Below are 23,802 nucleotides of genomic sequence, written 5' to 3'. Positions count from 1 at the left end.
AAAGTGTAGTTTACATTAGAATAACAGTTGATATTTATTTGTGAAAGTACATTTTACCATTTTAACGAAATATCGCAATTGCAATTCATTTTAATTAATAAATTATGTAATTTATTAATTAAAATAAATTACAATTGCGATATTTCGTTAAAATGGTACATAATTAATAAATTATGTAATTTATTAATTAAAATAAATTGCAATTGCGATATTTCGTTAAAATGGTAAAATGTATTTTCACAAATGAATATCAACTGTTATTCTAATGTAAACTACACTTTTAATGTTTTTCATATGAAATTTGTATGTAGAAAGTTTGCTATTTAAATCCTGTGGCGCACTCTAGGATTATTCATGTAATTCATGTCAGGTTAGGTTAGGTTACAGTAACCTATGACGCTACGTATCGTCTCGTCTCTAACGTCGCTCCTTTTGCAATGGAAATGTAAGCGAGAGGCTTGCTTTATTATACAATTTATTATTTCCTCGCTGGCCGAATTGATCCCATAAGGGATTAGGAGCCATTTTAATTAGGAAGATTATCCCTCGCGTACGATAGAAGAACACTATAACAACGCCTGAGGACAGTGACAAGAGACTCGAAAAAAATGGGCGATATAAAATCCTTCTTTCACCAGTGGTGTGCGAAAAACGGGAAAGAACCGCAGTTTGATGTTAGACCAACAGGTAAATATACATCGCCCGTGTTATTTCGTTCAAGTTTGATGTATGGATAACATGGGTTTTTGCATCTCGCAGGGCCGAAGCACAGGCAACGTTTCCTCTGCGAACTGCGAATACCCGGCTTCGACTATGTCGGCGCAGGAAATTCGACCAACAAGAAGGACGCGCAGGGAAACGCTGCGAAAGATTATGTCAATTACTTAGTGCGTATGAATCATGTAAATCCAAACGACGTACCAAAGGACATTGTGACGCTGCCGGCAATAGCAGCAGACGGTACGAAATCCGAACCGTCAACGCCAAAGCCGGTGTTCCAAGGAGGCATGGGGCCGAACGACATTGGCCAGGCGTATAGGCCGTATAACGAACGCGGTCAGAGTAATTACACATACATGGATAGGCTGGCTGATCAAAAGAGAGTGGAGGATGCGGAGGACGTCGACGTGAATTCTGGGATACATGGCAACTGGACGATAGAAAACGCCAAATCCAAGCTTCATCAGTTTATGCAAACTAACAAAATTAATGCCGATTACAAATATACTCCGGTCGGTCCGGATCATACGAGGTATGGAGTCTTGCAATGGAGTATTTTCTAGCACATTGGATTGGCATTACAATGTAGTATATATAAAACTCTCAATTCACAATAATTCGCTGTTTCAAACAATCGCTCGCCGATTGTTGTTGCCATTTGAGATTTAACAAGGCCATTTTGGAGTATATTGCTTGTTCACGTCTAAAGCTGGTGCAAGAGAGTGGTCGTCGACTCTCTTGTGCACAAACGATGATATGGCATGGCGTTAAACCAAAACTTTTATTAAAATGATTTAATAATGGTTTTGGTGTAATACACAAAGAAACTTCCTTCAATGTACTCCAATGTGGTCGTCTGTGACATCTTCAAATGGTAAGTTGTTACTATTCATTGTAATTAATTGAGGGAATAAATGGAACAAAAAAAGATTATCTTTGAGATAGACGCTTATTTCAAGAAGGAAATTAACTAATTATTTTATATGCTTCGACAAGTTTTATAAGAGATCTGACTGACAACAAAATATACGTTAACTTGTACTGATTTTATAATAAAATTGACGTACAAGAATTATTTTTCAGTATCAACAATTTTCTTCAATTTTCTTCAATAATTGTAAATGTTTTATTCCATTATTTAAGGTATCTTTTTCTTATTCAAATTGTGTTATCTGAATGTGTATTTCTTTCACATTGTTCCCTTAATTATTAATTGCATTAATAATATACAATACCTTTTATAATATCTATAATAGAAATTTTGTTTGCAGGAGTTTTATGGCAGAGATGACGCTTTATATCAAGCAACTTGGACGAAGTATGTTAATTTCTATTCTATTTATTTAAATGCGTCCAGTCATATCACATACTAATTCTCTAATATCTTGACATGTTTCAGGTATAACTGGCCGTGAAACTGGATCGAACAAACAAACAGCTTCGAAAAGCTGTGCTTTGTCCCTTGTTCGCCAACTGTATCATCTAGGTGTTATTGAAGCATTTAGTGGCACATTAAAAAAAAATAAGGATGTTGAACAGATGAAACCTTATCCCGTGAAGATTTCACCAGAGCTAGAAAATCAGATTCACGACGTCCTAATGGATTTGAATATAAAACCAATAGATATTAAACAGGTAATAATCATTTTTTTATCCTTTTTTATGTATGTATGTGTAAATAAATGTATCAAATTATCTCATTAGATTTATAATAAAAAAATGAAATATTTACTTAAAATATAGCCACCTGTAAAAGGAGAAAATAGTGCAGCTGCGGTAAAAGACGAAAATAATACATCAGCTACTGGCGTATCTTTGTTGACGAATCAAATTTTGGATGACTTCATGTCTTCTGTACCACAACCTGCTGGTGTTGTAAGCTGGTCGCCACCTCAGCCGAATTGGAATCCGTGGACTGGATGCAATATAGATGAAGGACCGCTGGCAACAATGTCTCTGGATCAGTTGTCGGAAGATTTGATGAACGAGCAGCGTGAGAAGCTGCAACAGGATTCCAATTTACAGGCGAGCATCAAGGAAAGATCGAATCTGCCGGTTTTCACCAAAAGAACCGAAATAATGAACGCGATTAATGATAATTCGGTCATTATCATACGCGGAAATACGGGATGCGGTAAGACCACGCAGGTTTGCCAGTTTATTCTGGACGATTATATCGCATCTGGCCAGGGTGCATATTGCAGCATAGTCGTCACTCAACCCAGAAGAATTTCGGCTGTGTCCGTGGCTGACCGAGTCGCCATCGAGAGATGCGAGCCTCTAGGGCAGTCGGTTGGATATTCCGTGCGATTTGAGTCGTACTTGCCGAGGCCCTATTCCAGCATAATGTTTTGCACTGTGGGTGTACTCTTGAGAAAGCTGGAGGGTGGCCTTAGGGGCGTGTCGCACGTTATTGTCGACGAGATCCACGAGCGCGATGTCAATTCGGACTTTATTATGGTGGTCCTCAGAGACATGATCCATCTCTATCCCGATCTCAGGATCATTCTCATGTCGGCTACGATTGACACGACGCTGTTTAGCGAGTACTTTAACAGTTGTCCTGTGGTGGAGGTTCCCGGCAGAGCGTATCCCGTCCAGCAATATTTCTTGGAGGACTGTATACAGTTGACGGGTTTTGTTTCCCCTGCTGGTTCCGGGAAACGTAAATCTAAAGATTCAGACGATGTGCCATTGGCGGACGGAGAGCCGGAGGAAAATCTGAATAAGGTCATCGGCAATAATTATCCTATTGAAACGAAGAACGCTATGGCACAGCTGACAGAGAAAGAGATAAGCTTCGAGTTAATAGAAGCGCTACTTATGTACATAAAAAAACAAGAGGTCCCTGGTGCCGTGCTGATCTTCCTCCCTGGCTGGAATTTGATATTCGCGTTGATGAAACATCTTCAGCAACATCCTGTCTTTGGCAGTTCGTCTTATCTCATTATCCCGCTACACTCGCAATTACCGCGAGAAGATCAGCGTAAAGTCTTTGATCCCGTACCGCCATTCGTAACGAAGATTATCTTATCTACGAATATCGCGGAAACCTCGATCACGATCAACGACGTCGTCTACGTTGTAGATTCTTGCAAGGCCAAAATGAAGCTATTTACTTCGCATAACAATATGACTAATTACGCGACTGTTTGGGCCAGTAAAACGAATCTGGAACAACGCAAGGGTAGAGCGGGTCGCGTTAGACCGGGCTTCTGCTTTCATCTGTGCTCGAAAGCCCGATTCAATAAGATGGACGAGCACATGACCCCGGAAATGTTCAGAACGCCTCTGCACGAGCTGGCGTTGAGCATCAAGCTGTTAAGACTCGGCAATATCGGTCAGTTCTTGTCGAAGGCGATCGAGCCACCTCCCATCGACGCCGTGATCGAGGCAGAAGTCGTCTTGAGAGGTATGTGCCTTTTTCTAGAATCAATTAATTTATAGAAAGAGATATTATAAGAGAGAGATATTTTTATATATGTATGTGTCTTACGCAGAAATGAAGTGCTTGGATAAGAACGACGAGTTAACGCCTCTTGGAAAGATCCTGGCGCGTTTACCTATAGAACCGAGACTGGGAAAAATGATGATTCTGGGATGTATGTTCCGCGTAGGCGACGCGCTCTCGACAATGGCCGCGAACAGCACCACCTTCCCCGAGGTGTACAACATGGGCCCGGATATGAGAAGGCTGACTACTCAGCAAAAGTGGTTTGCCGGCGCGAGGTACAGCGATCACGTCGCGATGTTCCACGCTTTTCAATCGTGGGAAGACGCGAGATCCAGCGGCGAATGGGCGGAACAGGCGTTCTGCGAATCGAAAAGCCTGAGTCTGCCAACTTTACGGATAACTGCGGAAGCTAAGGTCGGCAGAACCGCGACGTATATCTCGCTGTTCTAATGCACGCGATAATAACCTCCGTTATCTTATTATATGTAGAATCAACTGCAAGCGCTGCTGCAAAGCGCTGGTTTTCCTGAGGAGACTCTGTGCCCGACTCCGTTAAATTATCAGGCGGTCGCGGACCCGCGTCTTGACATCATCACCGCGCTGCTGTGCATGGGCCTGTATCCCAACGTGTGCTACCACAAGGAGAAGCGGAAGGTTCTCACCACGGAATCGAAGGCCGCGTTGATTCACAAGACGTCGGTAAACTGCAGCAACTTCGAGCAGAACTTTCCGTTCCCGTTCTTCGTGTTCGGTGAAAAGGTATATCTGTAAACATTTGTCTCTTTCTCGAATCCCGATAACCCTCTCTCCATCTTGTTTCGTTAGATCCGCACGAGAGCCGTGTCCTGCAAGCAAATGACGATGGTGTCGCCTATACATCTGTTGCTGTTCGGGTCGCGTAAGGTGGAGTACGTGGACGGCGTGATTAGATTGGACAACTGGATCAACTTGGACATGAATCCACAACACGCGGCGGCCATAGTCGCCCTGCGACCCGCTCTGGAGAGTCTCGTAATTCGGGCATCCAAGGAACCAGAAACGGTCCTAGAGTTAAACCCAGGCGAAGAAAAGGTATAAATCTCGAATTTGGATTTTTATTTTTTTTTAATGAGAGTGCCTTTCCCCCCCCCCCCCCCCGACTCGAAAAAATTATTCAGCACATTTACATCTAGACATATTTAGTCTAATAATCTTGGATTATTTTGAAATTTATATATATTTAATTGGTGCAAAAGATTCTCTCTTTTTTTTTAAATTTCGTATTAAACAAAGAAATCCAGAGTTTCTGGAAAGAAGACTTAAAAAATTTCTAAATGAATAAAAATACTTTTAATTGGGAAAAAGTATATTGAAGCCAGCGACGACAATTTCACTTTGATTTCGCTGCTATTTTTGTTTTAAACTTTCCTTGACAAGTACAAGACCTTTTGCACTTATGTAACAACATGTTTTTTATTATATTTGAAATAATAATTCTCTCTTTCTCTTTTCTTTTTCCCCAACATTTGGTACACGATGATAATGTCTTTTGAAAACGCTGATGAAAACCTTGTTCTCTTTCCTCAGACGTTAAGCGTGATCAAGGCGTTATGCAGCATGAACGCTTGTCGCCACGAGCTGGAGCACGTAGCTAGCGATGGATTCCAACCTCGAGCGAGGGGACCCGGCTATCGCTCGAACTACAACGTACCTCCGAAACTGATGCGCGGAAGCGGCGGTTACCGCGGCCCTATTTCGAATAGCGAGTCCTATGGAGGAGGCGGCGGTGGCGGTAGCGGTGGCGGTAGCGGTGGCGGTTTCAGCGGTAATCGCGGCGGCGGATACAGAGGAGGCTACGGCAACAGGGGACGCGGCACGGGCAGTCCGCGCGGTGGAAACTGGAACGGCGGTGGTGGATTTCGCGGACGTTATTTTAATAATTAAGTTACTAATTAATAGTTATTTACATCCGCTGTAATTACCGTATCGCTGTCACACTTTAGATTGTATGGACCGCTTATGTCCATTTCTACCAATGCGGATTAACTTTAATCTCGGTTTAATTTACTTTTTATCTTTTTCTCATTCTTAAAACTAGAAAAGGATAAAAAGTAAGCCGAGATTGAAGTTAATTGGCATGGCATTGGTAGGAATGGACATTATGCTGGGGCTACACTATGCGCGTTTTCGCGAATCGGATTCGCGAATCGTGCATTTGTATGCCATTCGTGCTAAGCACACATGGTATACAAATGCACGATTCGCGAAAACGCGCATAGTGTAGCCCCAGCCTTAGACATATACAAGTTTGCATTGGATAAACCTATTGACATTGTGCCATTAGTTGCTTTCCATTTACATCAAAACTCAGATAATTCTCACTTGTGATGTCATTCTGTCTTTATTATTCATTAATTCCCAAAAAGGATAGAACGACGTCACAAGTAAGAAACTGATGTAAATCTGAGTATCTGGATGTAAACGTCTGAGTTTTGATGTAAATGGAAAGCACCTATTGTACTATTATATAATAGTATGTACCTACAATACGATAGGCTGCATTCAGAAACTTCGTACGACTCAGGTACGTGGACACCAGCGTCGTTCTGTCCTTATTCAATTTTTAGTAACAAAGACCGATGCTGGGGTGCACCCGAGCGAAGTTTCCGAACGCAGCTAATGTAATATCGAGCATGTAATGTATGGCCAAGTAATTCACATGTCTACACATGTAAAGGAAATTTTATTTCTTCTTTCTTTTGACACTCATACACATATAATATGAGAATACTTTTCTTTATCTCTTGTTTGTTAGTATTAAGAAACTTTCTAAGTTATCATTGTATACAATATAATCGTAAATAAATTGTAACGCGTTCATCGCAATCGCGTGTTTGGAACGGCTTTCGGATAGACCAAAAATCCATTCCTCTCCCAGACAGCACGCACATGTCTAAAAGACGCCATAAAGATGTCTTCACGACGTCTTTTAGACGTGCGCTGTCGGGGCTGCCTTTTTTTAATTCTCTCATGTGTCTACGTGGTAAGGAGATTTTTAAATCTCGCATCGGCGTGATCGTGGCTGCGCCCAATTGCGCCACGTATGTACCACGTAGATTCGCGTCGGTCAATGATAAGCGCGCGCGCTATCAGACCTCCCGTAAGTTAGCCGGTCAACTTCGACTTTATTAATTTTTTTTTTTTTAATCGTTTGTTGGTCGTTTGTTGGTGATTGTTGGCCTAATTAGAACGTTTGTTGGTTCTTAATTTTTGTTTAAATTAAAAAAGAAAAATTAGCCTTAAGTTAGCCGGAAAAATTTTATTTTTAATTAAAAAAAAGCCTAATCGATGCGTAATCGTTTGCTGATGATTGTTGGTCTAATTTTAGCGTTTGTTGGTTTATTATTAGTCTTAAAAACGAAAAAAACCGAAAAATTATCTCACATTAAAGTAATCGAAGATTGGTTTATTTGCCTACGACTTAAGGTTTATTTCTATCAATTTAAGGCTAACATCTATAAAACTGGCTATGAATACGGGCCTTAACATCGGCAGAAAATCGCGAAAAGATCAAGAAACATGGTGGTTCCCTTGATTTTATCAGTCGAAATATTTGCATTTTACTTTGAATATTAGAGATTAAATCAGTGTACAACAGCTTTAACGTGCACTGAGTGCGTACCAGCTCTGACAGTGAAAAACGCTATAAAGAGGATTTATATCTTATTTTTTCTTGCATAGATAAACAGAATGTTATCGGAAAGTCATCTAAGCATTTTGAGAAGAATCTTCGGAAAGATGAACGTAGAAACCAATTGTTGCAATTAAGAAGAAAGAAGCGCGAGCAAGTATTTGCGCAGAACAGAAATCTCGGTGGTTTTTCTTCGTCACCTGTTCTTATCTGGGTCATACCGTTGCAAAGTGACGTGGACATTGTTAATTAGTTACAGCAGATACAATTTAAAGAACATTGTATCTGCTGTAACTAACATGGACGAAACTGCTAATGTTGCTACTAGTCCAAATGGCATTATACATATTGGGTACGCTATAAAGCAGGAAAAGAACTTGTTTATTCTATTATTAGTGAGGTAAATTAAAAATTTGTTAATATTATATATATATATATGTATTTGTATTAATTTAGTGTTCCAAGACTGAAACAGTGGTTTTCTATCATCGTACCATCGATGGGTGACGTTTTAGCAACATTAGATGCAGCCAAAGTTGCTACCACGTTACTCTTTGTTACTTCTGTCGCGAGTCAAGCAAACGATGGTACGCAGAGATATTATAGGCGATTGAGACAAGGAAATTATCGTGTCTTGCCTTGCTCAAGGTTTACCTTCTACAATAATTGCAGTGCATAATATTCAAAGACTTCATATTAAGGTAAGTAATGATACGTTTAACACTTTATATAAAATTTACAAAGAGTAAACTCTTCACAATAAAGAATTGATTAATTTCTATATTTGCTCCAAAGATTTATATGTTTTAATATTTTATTGCTTTTCTTATGTCTTAATAAAATTTACATTATTTGTTTAACGTCTTAAATATTTAGTAAAATTATTTTTAATTGGATAAATAAGACCGTCACTCACAAATGGACGACCTTTGCGGAAATTTCTAGCAGATGACACCCAGATATGGGTGACATGGCACTCAAAGTGTTAAAAATCTTAGAATAGAATATAGAAATTAATTCATTCTTTATTGTGAAGAGTTTACTCTTTGTAAATTTTATATTGCGCATGTCAAACGTGTTACTCATCGATTATTGTTTGATACGTTTTAAACGGTAAAATAGAAACGTCAAGAGTATAAACAATCTGTGCAACATGCAATTTCAAAATGGATTTCCGAAGAAAAAGTTCTTGAATTGGACACTGCAGCCAATTGCTTAAATATGTTACGGCGTGCTGGATCACAAAAGCAAAGAAGTTTGTTTTACAAAGATATCTTTTGGCCGAGAAAGTCTCATTTGAATGTGATGGATTACTGGATATTGACTCGCATCTTTATATTTTTGGATTTTCACGTTCATCCATCAGCCGCACAAAGTATTTTAATATTCTTCCTTCAGTTGCAGAAAGTATGTATAAAAAAATAATATATATAGTTTTACATTTTTTTATTAATAAAACTAAAATGTATGCATACATTTAAACGTATATTTTCATTTTTGACAAATATTGAAAATCTTTTTATTATTTATGATATTTGGATTATTTTAATATGTGTGTGTATGCATACTTTTTTTCTATTATTTAGAACTAATATAAACATGCTAATTGCACCTAGAAATATTTTTTGATATATATTCTTTTATAATTTATGTTACAGCTTGCACCTGTTTTACAAAATCTTCAAGGTTCAAATAAAAGGTAAAGTTATATATTTCTTTATAATGCATATTTAGTGTTACTTTGGTTTTACGTGTAGTGTATATATGATATGTTTACATAAGTACAATAAAATAATTGCTTTATAGATTCGACAAAATGCCACGCAAGATTGCCGTGCCACCAGAAGAGAGCATCCCAGTTGTAAAAAGATTTATGAAACAGTTTGAAATTGAACCCTTGCGGAATCTATCGCTGAGCTTTTCTTCATTTTCGATCAGATCGACGATCCACTTCTTGTGTACGTTGTAAAATACAGCCGAGAAATCTTTATTCATCAAATGATCTTGTAATATGCCCTTCTGTTCAGCCTCAGTGCCAATAAAAGATACAGATAACGATACATTTATGGCTAATTGATAGGGTTCATAAAATTGCGGTTCCAAAATCATGATCGAGTCTAGAGCAACTTCCTCAGTGTTGCCGTAGTCAATGTAATTAACATAGGCCATTGTTTCGGTGAGACTAACGATTCTTCCTCTGTACCATTGACCGTCGTCTAAATATTTCGTTGCGCATAATAAATGTACCTCTGGCTCGAGTCTTTGACCAGAATTAGTGTAATACTGTTGAAGATCTTCCGACAGTTTAGTCTCAATATCCACGTCCGAATACCGTTGCAACCAGATATTGGTAGAATGATCCGCATACGACACCGAGACCTTGTGAGTTGAACTTAGAATAGGCATCGGACATACGGGTGGTATCTTCTCCTCAGTATTCATTATCCCATTGCCGGATAGATCGTATAATTTTACGATATAAGTCTATACGAACAAAAGATGGTAATATCCAAGAAAATGTTAATATTTATTTGAAACTTACTTATATATTTGTAACTGCAGCGTAAAATTTATACAAACCTGCTATTATTGACTTCTTCCACATAGACTAACACTTCTTTGCCTTCGAGTTCCTTCAATTGTTTATCTACGTTGGACGACGCTGGCACATCTTGTAGGGAGCATTCTAACGCTTGGTTCTGCATGACTACGAGCTCTCCAGGTAGAGCTAAAGCCTAGATCATTAGATTGTCATATTAATAATGGGAATTAATGAATATCAAAACTACAAGTTTCTTATTTATACATATTCATAATTTACTTATAATTTCAACAGTTCCAATATGACCATTTCGTATTGCAACATGATATATGGCATTAACTCGCATCGTGGAAGCAATAAAACCTGTAGAAATATTTGTAAATATCTGTCTATGTACACTCTCATCATTCAGGATTTCATCGTATGCCCCAGTATCAATGAACTTTACATCAAACCCGACGGACCGTGTACAGTTAATCACCACAGCTCGCTTCCATGTTCCATTTGTATAGACTAAACAACCCGTGCCAAGACATAACTCGCGAGTTGATAATCGCGGCATCACCTGATATTAACTTCTTATCAATAAGATTCGCTTGAGTTCATGCGAACGATCGTTAGGCTGAATGAGAAGGTACAAGCTCTTTTCAATGTTAAGTTATTGTTATTTTAGGAAATTTGAACATTATGATGAAACATTCATTATGATACTGTTACAATCAATTTTTAATTATTTATCTGTTAATACCATACATCGTGCAATGATATTTAAGACATTTTATTTTATAAAGTCGAAATTATAAATATTACTACAGTTTCAGAAAGTACGATTCGATTCATTCAGGAATGTTGGGCTAGATATAAATTTTGTTATAGGATGAACCAGATTCATGATGTTAGTCATTTGTGTTAACGATATATTAAATTTTTAAATACATGAATAAAATTCTTTTCCATCACCGTAATATATTATATTTCAGAATCAAAGTTCAAGAAATAATATGAGTAATTTCTAATTTGTTTAATTTTCGAATCTTAGAATTTGTTTAATCATTTAAGAAATTGAAGAAATTTCAATTTAAATTACAATTAAATTACAATTTAAATATATGGATTTTGTTGTAATTATTAAATAATGATATCATAGCTTGTGAATAAGACAAGCCGTTAGTTCATGGTTGTTAGAAAATGAGAAGTTACTTTTCTAATTTTCCATAAAGTTTATGAGCAATATATGACAGAATATGATTCGTGGCTGAAATGCATTTACTAAATAATACCTTTGTATCTTTATTAGCCATGTATTGATCAACAATGCTTTCACATTTTGAAGCAGATGGAAGCTGAACATAAAACTAGGTTGTATTTTTTACAATAGAAACTCTCGTTTTGAGAGTTTGGCCATTCAAGAGGCTTATGTCCACTCTTTCTATAACATTGAGTTCTTTTACTTCTGTATCATGTGTTTCTGGAGCTAAAATATAAAAAATATAATGTTTAAGTGTGTCAAATAATCTGGCATTTAACATATGAAATGCATAACTATTGTTATAAATGTGCATCGGAATATAAATGAATTTTGAAATAATTCTTACCACTGATTGTTTCAGTCGAGGTTTTTGTAGTAAAGGCTGCAAGATTCTTTTGCACCAAAATATTACTCACATCTTGTCCATCATGGTTTAATGAAATTATATATTGATCGTCATTAAAACTATGGAATATGCATTCGTATTTATCAGCACTGAAGCAATTATCGAGCGCGTTACTATCCACTTCAGACCAATTCGAGTTACTATTATTAGGTACGATATCTTTTAAGGAACACTGCACTGCTAATCTAGGCAGATGCATAAATTTCTTCTCGACAGAATAGATATTATATTGATCTACGATTGCGCAATTTCCAAAATCTATGTACTGAACTACGTATGCATCCTTCCACGTATCAATATTCACAACTTCCGCTCGATAAAGAGCTCTATCTTCAGAAAATATAGCTATAACTGCTGAACCAACCTAAAAAAAGTTACACTTTTATTAACTCGATCACAGTAAAAACAAAGTAACACTAAATATGCATTATAAAGAAATATATAACTTTACCTTTTATTTGAACCTTGAAGATTTTGTAAAACAGGTGCAACCGTGTAACATAAATTATAAAGGAATATATATCAAAACATATTCCTTTATAATACGCAGATAAGAACAGGTGACGAAGAAAAACCACCAAGATTTCTGTTCTGCGCAAATACTTGCTCGCGCTTCTTTCTTCTTAATTGCAACAATTGGTTTCTACGTTCATCTTTCCGAAGATTCTTCTCAAAATGCTTAGATGACTTTCCGATAACATTCTGTTTATCTATGCAAGAAAAAATAAGATATAAATCCTCTTTATAGCGTTTTTCACTGGCAGAGCTGGTACGCACTCAGTGCACGTTAAAGCTGTTGTACACTGATTTAATCTCTAATATTCAAAGTAAAATGCAAATATTTCGACTGATAAAATCAAGGGAACCACCATTTGATCTTTTCGCGATTTTCTGCCGATGTTAAGGCCCGTATTCATAGCCAGTTTTATAGATGTTAGCCTTAAATTGATAGAAATAAACCTTAAGTCGTAGGCAAATAAACCAATCTTCGATTACTTTAATGTGAGATAATTTTTCGGTTTTTTTCGTTTTTAAGACTAATAATAAACCAACAAACGCTAAAATTAGACCAACAATCATCAGCAAACGATTACGCATCGATTAGGCTTTTTTTTAATTAAAAATAAAATTTTTCCGGCTAACTTAAGGCTAATTTTTCTTTTTTAATTTAAACAAAAATTAAGAACCAACAAACGTTCTAATTAGGCCAACAATCACCAACAAACGACCAACAAACGATTAAAAAAAAAAAAATTAATAAAGTCGAAGTTGACCGGCTAACTTACGGGAGGTGGCAGTAGCTGGCAAAAACCGCGAGTCTGGCATCCTTGAATGGAGATGGAGATTCGTGAAACCGGAAGAGACTCTCGTCACTCGTGCTTTGTATCGATTATCGAAAATGGCGCGCATTGCGACTTTTTTTAAGTTACAAACGTGACATTTTATTTTACTGGATATCACAATCACAGACGCTCGCGCGCGCTATTTACCTTGATTATTATACAGTTATTATTACACTATTAACTCCTTAAATCGTACATATATATAAATTAAAATTTAAAATTTAAAGTATTTAAATATTTTCTGATATATATATATATATATATATATATATATATATATATATAGATGTGACCTGTTTTTATCTGATGTGATACATCCGATAGAAACAGATCAACCTATAGAGGCCCACCACCACCACCGCCAATTCCGATCGGCGGTCCTCTTTTATTTACAATACGTTTTTTTACATTTTTATCATTTATTTATTTCGCTATATATATTTTTTAAATACATACAACGTTATAAAAGAGTTACATTATAAAATTAAAAATATAAAGTGTACAGAAAAATTTTATTACAAAACTTTACCATATACATATATACAACATTAGAAAAGTTACATTATACAATTAAAAATATAATATGCAATAAAATTATATACAATATTTCTTTTCGACGTGTAATTACATATGCAACATTCGGTATGCGTACAATAATGCGAAATTCTTATGAGCAACTATATACGATCAAGAAGATTGTTAATAAATTTATTACTAATATTTCCCAAAGGAGACTGTTAATTATTGGCATGCTATACAGAATTTACAGTTTTGCAAAGTTCCCTTGTTTGCCACTACCCTCTAGCTTTAAAAGTTTAAAACATAGATCAAATGGGCAAAAGTATCTCTGAAATGTTTTACATTAAAGTGCAAAATAATGGCATTAACCTACAAGAGGCTACATTAGATCTTTGTTATGATTATTCACCGAGAGACTTCCACATAACTGACATCTTCTATTTGTCTTTATTTATTGTCTTGTTTTATTTATTGACCAGTTCCTTTCCTTTATACATATAATGCTTCATCATATTAGATTAGTATCCTTTTCACCTTGTAACCGAAGCTAAATCTTCAGTCGGTGCGCCAATCTTACACAGAAAGCATTGTCTCGTATCGAATTCGAACACTATTGCGAAGTAACTATTGCGAAGTCGACTGTTTGGTAAGTAGATTACACATTATCATATAACACTTACGAGTTACTATATTTATTAGATAATTTCTTTGGTCTTTTCTCTCTGATTTATAAGTCAGCAGTCAATGCCACGGGTGATTTTGTTCACAAATTTCGCGTCCTAACCACTGATTTAAAGTACATGTCTACATTTCCACTTTATATGCGTTATTATTGACGACTCGTTTTAAGATCATAACCGAATTTTAATTTATTATAGTAAATATTACAAAGTTTGCATAATTGAAAACTATATAAGACGATAGGGCTAGTGAACAAAGCTAAGTATAAGTGCTTAAAATATGTATTATAAATTAGTAAATTGAAAAAACAAACGTTTCGTCCTTGAATACGATCATCTTCAGTGCGCGATATACGGATAAGAATTATCCAATGGAAAATAGACAATTGTTGAATTCCAACGGAAAAAACTTAAGTTAAAATCTTACATTATAATTAAGAATTGATTCGATAAATTACATGTGTAGTATCTGACCTTATTGAGAACCTCTTAATGTCTCTCAATAAAGTCAAATACACATGTAATTTATCGGCTCAATTCTTAATTATAAAAAAAAACTTAATTAAAAACCGATATATTAATTCAAGTTTTTCCGTTGGGATAATTCTTATCGGTATATTGCGCACTGAAGATGATCGTATTGAAGGTCGAAAATGTGTTCTTTCAGTTTACTGAAATACATATAATACATATTTTAAGCACGTATACCCAGCTTTGTTCGCTAGCCCTATCCTCTTATATTGTTTCAAATTTTAATTGTTACATTTTGAAGAGAGTCTAAAGCTTGAGACCAAAACGTCTGTAATTTGTATTTATGTTTGTATTAAAGTTAATTTTTGTATTTTATATCTCTCACTTTAACAACGGCATTTTGCTCTTATTTTCCTTAAGCTTGGAATATGATATATATATATACATATATATATATATATATAAAGAGCGTATTTCTTATTTTTGTTCAATTTTTATATATTCACTTTATGCTCGTCGGAAAGCTTAAGATTATTTAATTTACCCATCACCGCGTCGCTGAAGATGGCTCAAAATTGAGCCGAAACGTATACAATTTGTATATTAAATTATTAATTAAATATTACATAACGTTAACTCACGCACAACTAATCGCGTTAGACTTTCAAAGGCTATACTTTTTTCGTTACCGGTTAATATTCTTAGAAATCAGATACGTAGCTAAAACGCATATAAGAAACTAAATCGAATTCCGCGGGAAGTTAAATTACAAACATCGCGTTAACAAAACAATTTGGAAATGAATAGAATCAAATAATCATGTTACAACAGATATCCAGAAAAAATGATTTGTGTCTTTGTTAAATAGCAATTGCCCATATTTTTAGAGTTCCCAAAAGCATTTTTTTTAAATATCGATTAACCATTATTTTCTTTTAATGATATACTAATATCTCCTCAATCTCGTAAATTATTAAAATATTACATTCTCTTTAACTATACAAATGTAAGAAATATATTTTTAGAGAGAAACTGCGAAATGGCGTTCATAATGGAGTACTGGGTCCTGGATTGCATAGGAATTCTTATAATTCTCATTGGAATCGCTTACTACATAACTCGCAATTTCAAGTACTGGAAAAAACGAGGCGTTCTGGAAATACCGCCAACGCCATTCTTTGGCAATTTCAAAGAGTGTCTATTCCTGAAGAAATCCCCATCATACTTTCTAAAAGAACTCTACGAGCGAAAGAAGGATGTACCTTATATAGGTTTCTACATTTTTAACAAGCCCTTCTTGTTGCTTCGCGATCGCACAGTCATTCGGCACGTCCTCACAGCAGATTCTAATTTTGACAATCGATACTCCTCGGCCGATCCAAAGGATCGTATTGGTTACGCCAATCTCTTCTTCACGAGAGAATCTCACTTGAAATGGAAATTCAGAATAATGCAATTTTTTCATAACAATGATGTACATACGTATACATTTGACCTGATGCTAGAATGCGGAAAGCATTTAGATGAATATCTTGACTCATTGGAATTAAATGGTAAGTTGGAGGGTATATTAATTTAAATAATCCTTGAAATTAAGAAATGTAACAAGACGAGGAAACAAGATAAAGACTGTGACTATAATTACAATCATCTGTAAAATTTTTGTAGTATTAAGATATTTTATGTTACTCTAATGCACACGTAGATGTTTGCTTGTTCTCTTCTAATATAATATAAAATGCGAAAATCAGTATAATATCTGCAGGCTAAACAGATTTAATCAACTGATAACATTGCCGGCAGGTAATGGACAAATAATGGACGTAATGGATGTAAGTACAAAATTTACCATGGATGTGATATGGAGCATTGCTTTTGGACGCGGTGACGTGAACACGTTTCAAAATCCAGACTCCGATTACAGCAGACATGCCAAAACGATGTTAGAAAATAATTATAGGCGCACCTGGAAGATGCTCGCAATATTCTTCCTACCAAATCTAACTCGTTTTCTTGAACTAAAAGTGTTCGGTAAGAAGACATCCGATTTTATGCGCAAAATTTTCTGGGAGACAATGCGGGATCGCTATAACTATATATCGGAATATGACGAAGATGAGTATCCTGAGCCTCCTTTCATTCCTCAAATCGATCCTCACCCGCGTTATTATAAGAGATACGACCTCATCGATATTCTAGTCGACATCAAGTGGAATGTTTCTGGATGGACATACACTGAAAATTTCGGTAAGCGAAATAATTACTTTGACATAATTTATATAAAAGAATAAATAAAGATGTGTAACATAACGGCTTGCGATAACAAAATCAGAGTAACCGTCATGTTTGATCAATAATCATGAGAAACGAATTTATTCACGGCAAGTATCAAAAGCTTTTAGAACTTTATAGATGAATTAAATTTCAGACCTTGACATGTCGAAGAGGATGATCTTTTGGCACAAGCATCTAGTTTCTTCTTATTTGGTTTTGAAACCATCTCAACGACTGTGGCCTTCGCGTTGTATGAACTCGCATTGCAACCTAAAATTCAGAACACTCTAAGAAATGAAATACTCGAGGTACTGAAGAAATCCAATGGAAGAGTTACACATAGCATGGTATGCGACTATCATCCGCTGAGTCTCTTTCGTAATTTTTTTATTTTTGTAAATTATTTTTAGTGATATATAATTTTAAATTTAATTGTATATACATTTATGGCTTATAATGCAAAGAAAATATATTTTAAGTCACAGAAAAGTGAACTAAAAATCAAGATAAAGTCTTAATTTGACTATTTGTAATTATAATTTGAATGAAAAATTATTGTTATACCTTGTTTATTATTACCAGATGGAGCCAAACTCACTGTCATTACCGTATCTCGATATGGTGGTCTCAGAAACTTTGAGAATGTACCCGCCATTGGGATTCCTAAATTACATGGCTAAGAAAAATTATGAAGTGCCGGAGCACAATCTCGTAATTGAGGAGGGTACGCCGGTTTACGTTTCGTTACTTGGCCTACACTATGATTCAAAATATTTCCGCAATCCTAATATATTTGATCCGGAGCGATTTAACGAGAGGAACAAACGTAACATACCGGAAGACGTCTATATCCCATTCGGAAGAGGCGAACGTTTTTGTATGGGTAAGAAAATCGATTTTAATATAATCTCTATATCCTACATTAAGATATTAATACATATTTCTTCAGTTCTTCTTCATCAACATAATATAGACTACATACACTTATATATTTTGTAGCCGAGAAATTCGGACTTGTTCAAACGAGGTTAGTCCTGCTTATAATATTGAGTAAATACAAGGTGACACGGTGCGAGAAAACTTCGATACCAGTAAAAATTGATCCAAGAGGACCCATGACAGTGCCATTAAACAATGTATTATATCTCAAGGTCCAGAAAATTAACCCTTTAGCGGGCTGTGTACATAATTATGTACAGTCAAAAAAGAAAACTAAAAAAACTAAAAAAAATAAAAAAACTAAAAGAAAGTAAAAAACTTTCATCAGGGACGAACGGGATCGATGTGTGGCCCCTAAAGGGTTAATACTAATGTTATTTAGAACAAAATACGTTTTTAGTTAAAATAAATATACAATTATCCTTTTACTTTAAGGACGCAATCAGTGTTTTGATAAGAAATCTGTATGATTAAATATAAAAATTAATAGAAGAGTGCCCAGAAGATGATGAAGCAAGACAAAGAAATGCTAATCCTAAACCTTTGCCAGTTTCGCCAAGAAGGGGAATGATGATAGAAGAACCAGAGCCGGTAGTTACAGGAATGCAAACACGTAATGCAGAGAAATCGGAAGGAGAAAGCATACCTTTTACTAAGAAAAAATTAGAAGAACCGCCGTTTATTGAACACATAGTCCATGCAGAAATACACAATAATTCAATAAATCAGATAAATAATAATGAATCTTTAGAAATGCACAATGATCCAATAAATCAGATAAATAATACTGAATCTTCACCTTTAGAATCGTCAAACATTATAAATAACACTCAAAACGAAACACTTGAAATAGAAACATCCTTAGAAAACATTAACAACAATGACATGAATTCTTTAATTAGCGACAATGAAAATATAAATACTTTAAATTCACAAATAACTGTACCATCTAATCTTTTAGAAATACTAAATAGTTTAACAGGAGATTGTGAAAATTATGAGATTTATCAAAATAAGCCTACGCATGTAAATTATTGCGAGGACCACACGAAAATTACAGAGGAAAGAACCAACGACGACAAACCGAAAGACGACCAGGAAGATCAAGTTACTGACGATGGCGACTCCGAGGAAGAAGAGGAGGTAGAACGAAGTGAGGAAGAAGGAGACAGCGACAGTGAAGAAGATATAGACACAACATTCAATGAACTTACGATTACAGACGAGACCTTGGACAGAACTGAAAAACAAATAATAACGCGAGGACAAAAATACAGTATAATAAATAGTCGTGATCAAATATTTATGAGAAGAGAACATTATTTATATTTCCTAACCGCAAATGGTAAACCTACTATTCGATTGAAAAACCGATTAATTAAACTTTCCGCGAAACACAATATATATAAACCAATTATATTTACCGCATGTTGTTCCGCCGGCGCCTGATGCCTCTCCCTGGCCTCCACCTCCTCTCAGGCTGCTCGGGATGTCCCTCGTGTTCCCTCGATGCGAAGCAACGTTGCTCCTTCCCGCGTGGACATTTTCTGTAACATAAAAATAATCGAATCGATTAAATACGTGTCACGCGAATCGAACATCTTATTCGTTATTCAGAGTAATATTATATTTTAAATTACTTCTTCGAAAAAGGTTTCTACGTTAGAATCAACTTGAATCAAATTTTTCAAAATATTTCTTTTTACTAATTTAAATTCCGAAACACGGTTTAATGTAAGAACTGAATAAGCACAAAGAGGGATTCTATATCTTAAAAAAAAATAAAAAGTAACACTTACCAGAAGTGTTGGTACGCCGATGCCCGATGCCTATCCTAGGCCTCCTCCTCCTCTCAGAGTGCTCGGAATGTCAGCTACGCAGGATTCCCTCGCTGCTCCGATGTCACCTTCTGCGTCGTTATTTTCTGAAACATTCAAATGAACGATTCGATTAAGTAAAGACAGAAGAGATAGAAAATTTTTGGACATAAGTGACATAGTACGTGAAAATCAATTACACTCACCACTTTCTTTCATGCTGTTCCGGCCGCAAAATCCACCCCCACCTCCGGGTCAGATAGGAGTCTCGAGCCACATTGAGACTCGTGGCAATGCAGTGTGACTTCATCCCTTAAGCAAGAAAAATCAAGAAGCATTTCAGCTATATTGCATTAATTTTACAACGTTTTTGCAATATAGTCAAAATGTTTCTTGACTTTTCTCGCTTAATGGAAATGTAATTGCTGAAAGGAATTAAAAATTATTCCCTACCTGCGTTTTAACTAGGTCCCTTTTTTTTTTTTTTTTTTTTACGTGGTGGAAATCTTCCATCACTGGAATCCCCACGACGTCCTGGAGGCAACCCGTCAGCAGTGGCAACCAGTCACGGTGGCTGTGCCACCGATCGGGGAGCACCACTGGTCGGGGAGTGCCTCCATTCTTCCGGGGTTTGAGTGACCAGTGACCCCCCTTTCGGGAGGAAGACTCCCCCTTCCCCGGGGCGGGGCGGGGGGAGTGCCGGATTCTGCGGAGAGCAGAACATTAAAGTTCCGCCATTTCCCCGCAGCCTACCGGCTAAAACCACCACGAGTGACCCTAACAGAGGATTTATTTATTACACGCTCACTGCTGAGAAAAGCGTGATGTCGCCGAAGGCAGACAGGGGGAGGATTTATTTGTTACACGCTCACTGCTGAGAAAAGCGTGATGTCGCCGAAGGCAGACAGGGGGAGGATTTATTTGTTACACGCTCACTACTGAGAAAAGCGTGATGTCGCCGAAGGCAGACAGGAGGAGGATTATTTTTTACACGCTCACTACTGGAGAAAAGCGTGATGTCGCCGAAGGCAGACAGGAGGAGGATTTATTTTTACACGCTCACTACTGGAGAAAAGCGTGATGTCGCCGAAGGCAGACAGGAGGAGGATTTATTTTTTACACGCTCACTACTGGAGAAAAGCGTGATGTCGCCGAAGGCAGACAGGAGGAGGATTTATTTTTTACACGCTCACTACTGGAGAAAAGCGTGATGTCGCCGAAGGCAGACAGGAGGAGGATTTACTTTTTACACGCTCACTACTGGAGAAAAGCGTGATGTCGCCGAAGGCAGACAGGAGGAGGATTTACTTTTTACACGCTCACTACTGGAGAAAAGCGTGATGTCGCCGAAGGCAGACAGGAGGAGGATTTACTTTTTACACGCTCACTACTGGAGAAAAGCGTGATGTCGCCGAAGGCAGACAGGAGGAGGATTTACTTTTTACACGCTCACTACTGGAGAAAAGCGTGATGTCGCCGAAGGCAGACAGGAGGAGGATTTACTTTTTACACGCTCACTACTGGAGAAAAGCGTGATGTCGCCGAAGGCAGACAGGAGGAGGATTTACTTTTTACACGCTCACTACTGGAGAAAAGCGTGATGTCGCCGAAGGCAGACAGGAGGAGGATTTACTTTTTACACGCTCACTACTGGAGAAAAGCGTGATGTCGCCGAAGGCAGACAGGAGGAGGATTTACTTTTTACACGCTCACTACTGGAGAAAAGCGTGATGTCGCCGAAGGCAGACAGGAGGAGGATTTACTTTTTACACGCTCACTACTGGAGAAAAGCGTGATGTCGCCGAAGGCAGACAGGAGGAGGATTTACTTTTTACACGCTCACTACTGGAGAAAAGCGTGATGTCGCCGAAGGCAGACAGGAGGAGGATTTACTTTTTACACGCTCACTACTGGAGAAAAGCGTGATGTCGCCGAAGGCAGACAGGAGGAGGATTTACTTTTTACACGCTCACTACTGGAGAAAAGCGTGATGTCGCCGAAGGCAGACAGGAGGAGGATTTACTTTTTACACGCTCACTACTGGAGAAAAGCGTGATGTCGCCGAAGGCAGACAGGAGGAGGATTTACTTTTTACACGCTCACTACTGGAGAAAAGCGTGATGTCGCCGAAGGCAGACAGGAGGAGGATTTACTTTTTACACGCTCACTACTGGAGAAAAGCGTGATGTCGCCGAAGGCAGACAGGAGGAGGATTTACTTTTTACACGCTCACTACTGGAGAAAAGCGTGATGTCGCCGAAGGCAGACAGGAGGAGGATTTACTTTTTACACGCTCACTACTGGAGAAAAGCGTGATGTCGCCGAAGGCAGACAGGAGGAGGATTTACTTTTTACACGCTCACTACTGGAGAAAAGCGTGATGTCGCCGAAGGCAGACAGGAGGAGGATTTACTTTTTACACGCTCACTACTGGAGAAAAGCGTGATGTCGCCGAAGGCAGACAGGAGGAGGATTTACTTTTTACACGCTCACTACTGGAGAAAAGCGTGATGTCGCCGAAGGCAGACAGGAGGAGGATTTACTTTTTACACGCTCACTACTGGAGAAAAGCGTGATGTCGCCGAAGGCAGACAGGAGGAGGATTTACTTTTTACACGCTCACTACTGGAGAAAAGCGTGATGTCGCCGAAGGCAGACAGGAGGAGGATTTACTTTTTACACGCTCACTACTGGAGAAAAGCGTGATGTCGCCGAAGGCAGACAGGAGGAGGATTTACTTTTTACACGCTCACTACTGGAGAAAAGCGTGATGTCGCCGAAGGCAGACAGGAGGAGGATTTACTTTTTACACGCTCACTACTGGAGAAAAGCGTGATGTCGCCGAAGGCAGACAGGAGGAGGATTTACTTTTTACACGCTCACTACTGGAGAAAAGCGTGATGTCGCCGAAGGCAGACAGGAGGAGGATTTACTTTTTACACGCTCACTACTGGAGAAAAGCGTGATGTCGCCGAAGGCAGACAGGAGGAGGATTTACTTTTTACACGCTCACTACTGGAGAAAAGCGTGATGTCGCCGAAGGCAGACAGGAGGAGGATTTACTTTTTACACGCTCACTACTGGAGAAAAGCGTGATGTCGCCGAAGGCAGACAGGAGGAGGATTTACTTTTTACACGCTCACTACTGGAGAAAAGCGTGATGTCGCCGAAGGCAGACAGGAGGAGGATTTACTTTTTACACGCTCACTACTGGAGAAAAGCGTGATGTCGCCGAAGGCAGACCCTTAGGAGGTTTTCTGTCAGGGTTTTCCTTCCCTTAGGTCGGTTAGGAGAGCCTAAGCTCCTCTCTCACGGCTCCGACCAGCCGAGCGGACTTTTTATAGAGGCCGCTTACCTCGCGAGTCCTTAAAAGGACTCCCCGGTCCACGACAGACCCGTAGGGCTGCCGTAGATTGCGGTACTTGTGTGCTCGGGTACTCCGGGTGCGCAAAACCCGTAGTGGAGGGCTCCCCCGTGCCCCTAAAGGGTCCGGGAGGACTCCCCCCACCCCCTGGAGGGAAGATTTATTACACGCTTAACTTTATCAGCGTGATGTCTTTAGCAGACAAAATTTTTTACACGCTTAATTTTTTTCAAGCGTGATGTCTTTTGCAGACTCGAGCCACATTGAGACTCGTGGCAATGCAGTGTGACTTCATCCCTTAAGCAAGAAAAATCAAGAAGCATTTCAGCTATATTGCATCAATTTTACAACGTT

The 23,802-nt window shown here is 37.7% G+C and overlaps 1 protein-coding gene, 1 long non-coding RNA gene and 1 pseudogene across 14 annotated transcripts; 2 read left to right on the top strand and 1 right to left on the bottom strand.

The window, feature by feature from the left end:
* Positions 1-344: 344 nt before the first annotated feature.
* Positions 345-9,904, top strand: Mle (dosage compensation regulator mle). Of its 5 annotated transcripts, none has more exons than XM_071720183.1 (14): positions 345-687; positions 760-1,252; positions 1,992-2,038; positions 2,120-2,355; positions 2,464-4,132; positions 4,221-4,588; positions 4,664-4,933; positions 5,000-5,245; positions 5,741-7,735; positions 7,895-8,196; positions 8,301-8,545; positions 8,967-9,251; positions 9,503-9,543; positions 9,651-9,904. In XM_071720183.1, exons 1-9 carry the CDS (start codon positions 609-611, stop codon positions 6,095-6,097), a joined length of 3,765 nt encoding a protein of 1,254 aa, XP_071576284.1. In that variant the 5' UTR covers positions 345-608; the 3' UTR covers positions 6,098-7,735; positions 7,895-8,196; positions 8,301-8,545; positions 8,967-9,251; positions 9,503-9,543; positions 9,651-9,904. The 5 variants fall into 5 exon arrangements, with proteins under 5 accessions (XP_071576284.1, XP_071576283.1, XP_071576282.1 ...); XM_071720182.1 differs by having other exon boundaries at positions 5,741-7,802; XM_071720181.1 differs by having other exon boundaries at positions 5,741-7,827.
* LOC139781323 (uncharacterized) lies at positions 9,464-20,681 on the bottom strand. Of its 9 annotated transcripts, XR_011720497.1 has the most exons (11): positions 20,538-20,681; positions 20,291-20,396; positions 20,067-20,191; positions 17,893-19,814; positions 13,328-17,598; positions 12,493-12,751; positions 11,982-12,405; positions 11,667-11,860; positions 10,666-10,951; positions 10,425-10,579; positions 9,464-10,328 (listed from the first exon to the last, which is right to left on the bottom strand). It is a non-coding gene; the product is annotated as an uncharacterized lncRNA (long non-coding RNA). The 9 variants fall into 9 exon arrangements; XR_011720496.1 differs by having other exon boundaries at positions 20,291-20,681; XR_011720499.1 differs by having other exon boundaries at positions 19,692-19,814; positions 20,291-20,680.
* Positions 16,094-19,569, top strand: LOC139781322 (cytochrome P450 6k1-like; annotated as a pseudogene).
* Positions 20,682-23,802: the final 3,121 nt, after the last annotated feature.

Source organism: Temnothorax nylanderi, unplaced genomic scaffold (genome assembly GCF_030848795.1).
Source record: "Temnothorax nylanderi isolate EJ_2023f unplaced genomic scaffold, tnyl_v1.0 TNYL_tig0329_pilon, whole genome shotgun sequence".
NCBI classification, from domain to species: Eukaryota; Metazoa; Arthropoda; class Insecta; order Hymenoptera; family Formicidae; genus Temnothorax; species Temnothorax nylanderi.
Note: the sequence above shows the minus strand (reverse complement) of the source record. Positions and strands in the feature narration are given on the sequence as shown.

What these genes read in the sequence shown, in the direction of transcription:
- Mle (XM_071720183.1), top strand. Translation starts at nt 609, where the DNA reads ATGGGCGATATAAAATCCTTCTTTCACCAGTGGTGTGCGAAAAACGGG. An exon ending in AACCAATAGATATTAAACAG is followed by an intron (nt 2,356 to 2,463) that starts GTAATAATCATT and finishes CTTAAAATATAG; the next exon opens with CCACCTGTAAAAGGAGAAAA. An exon ending in TAAACCCAGGCGAAGAAAAG is followed by an intron (nt 5,246 to 5,740) that starts GTATAAATCTCG and finishes CTCTTTCCTCAG; the next exon opens with ACGTTAAGCGTGATCAAGGC.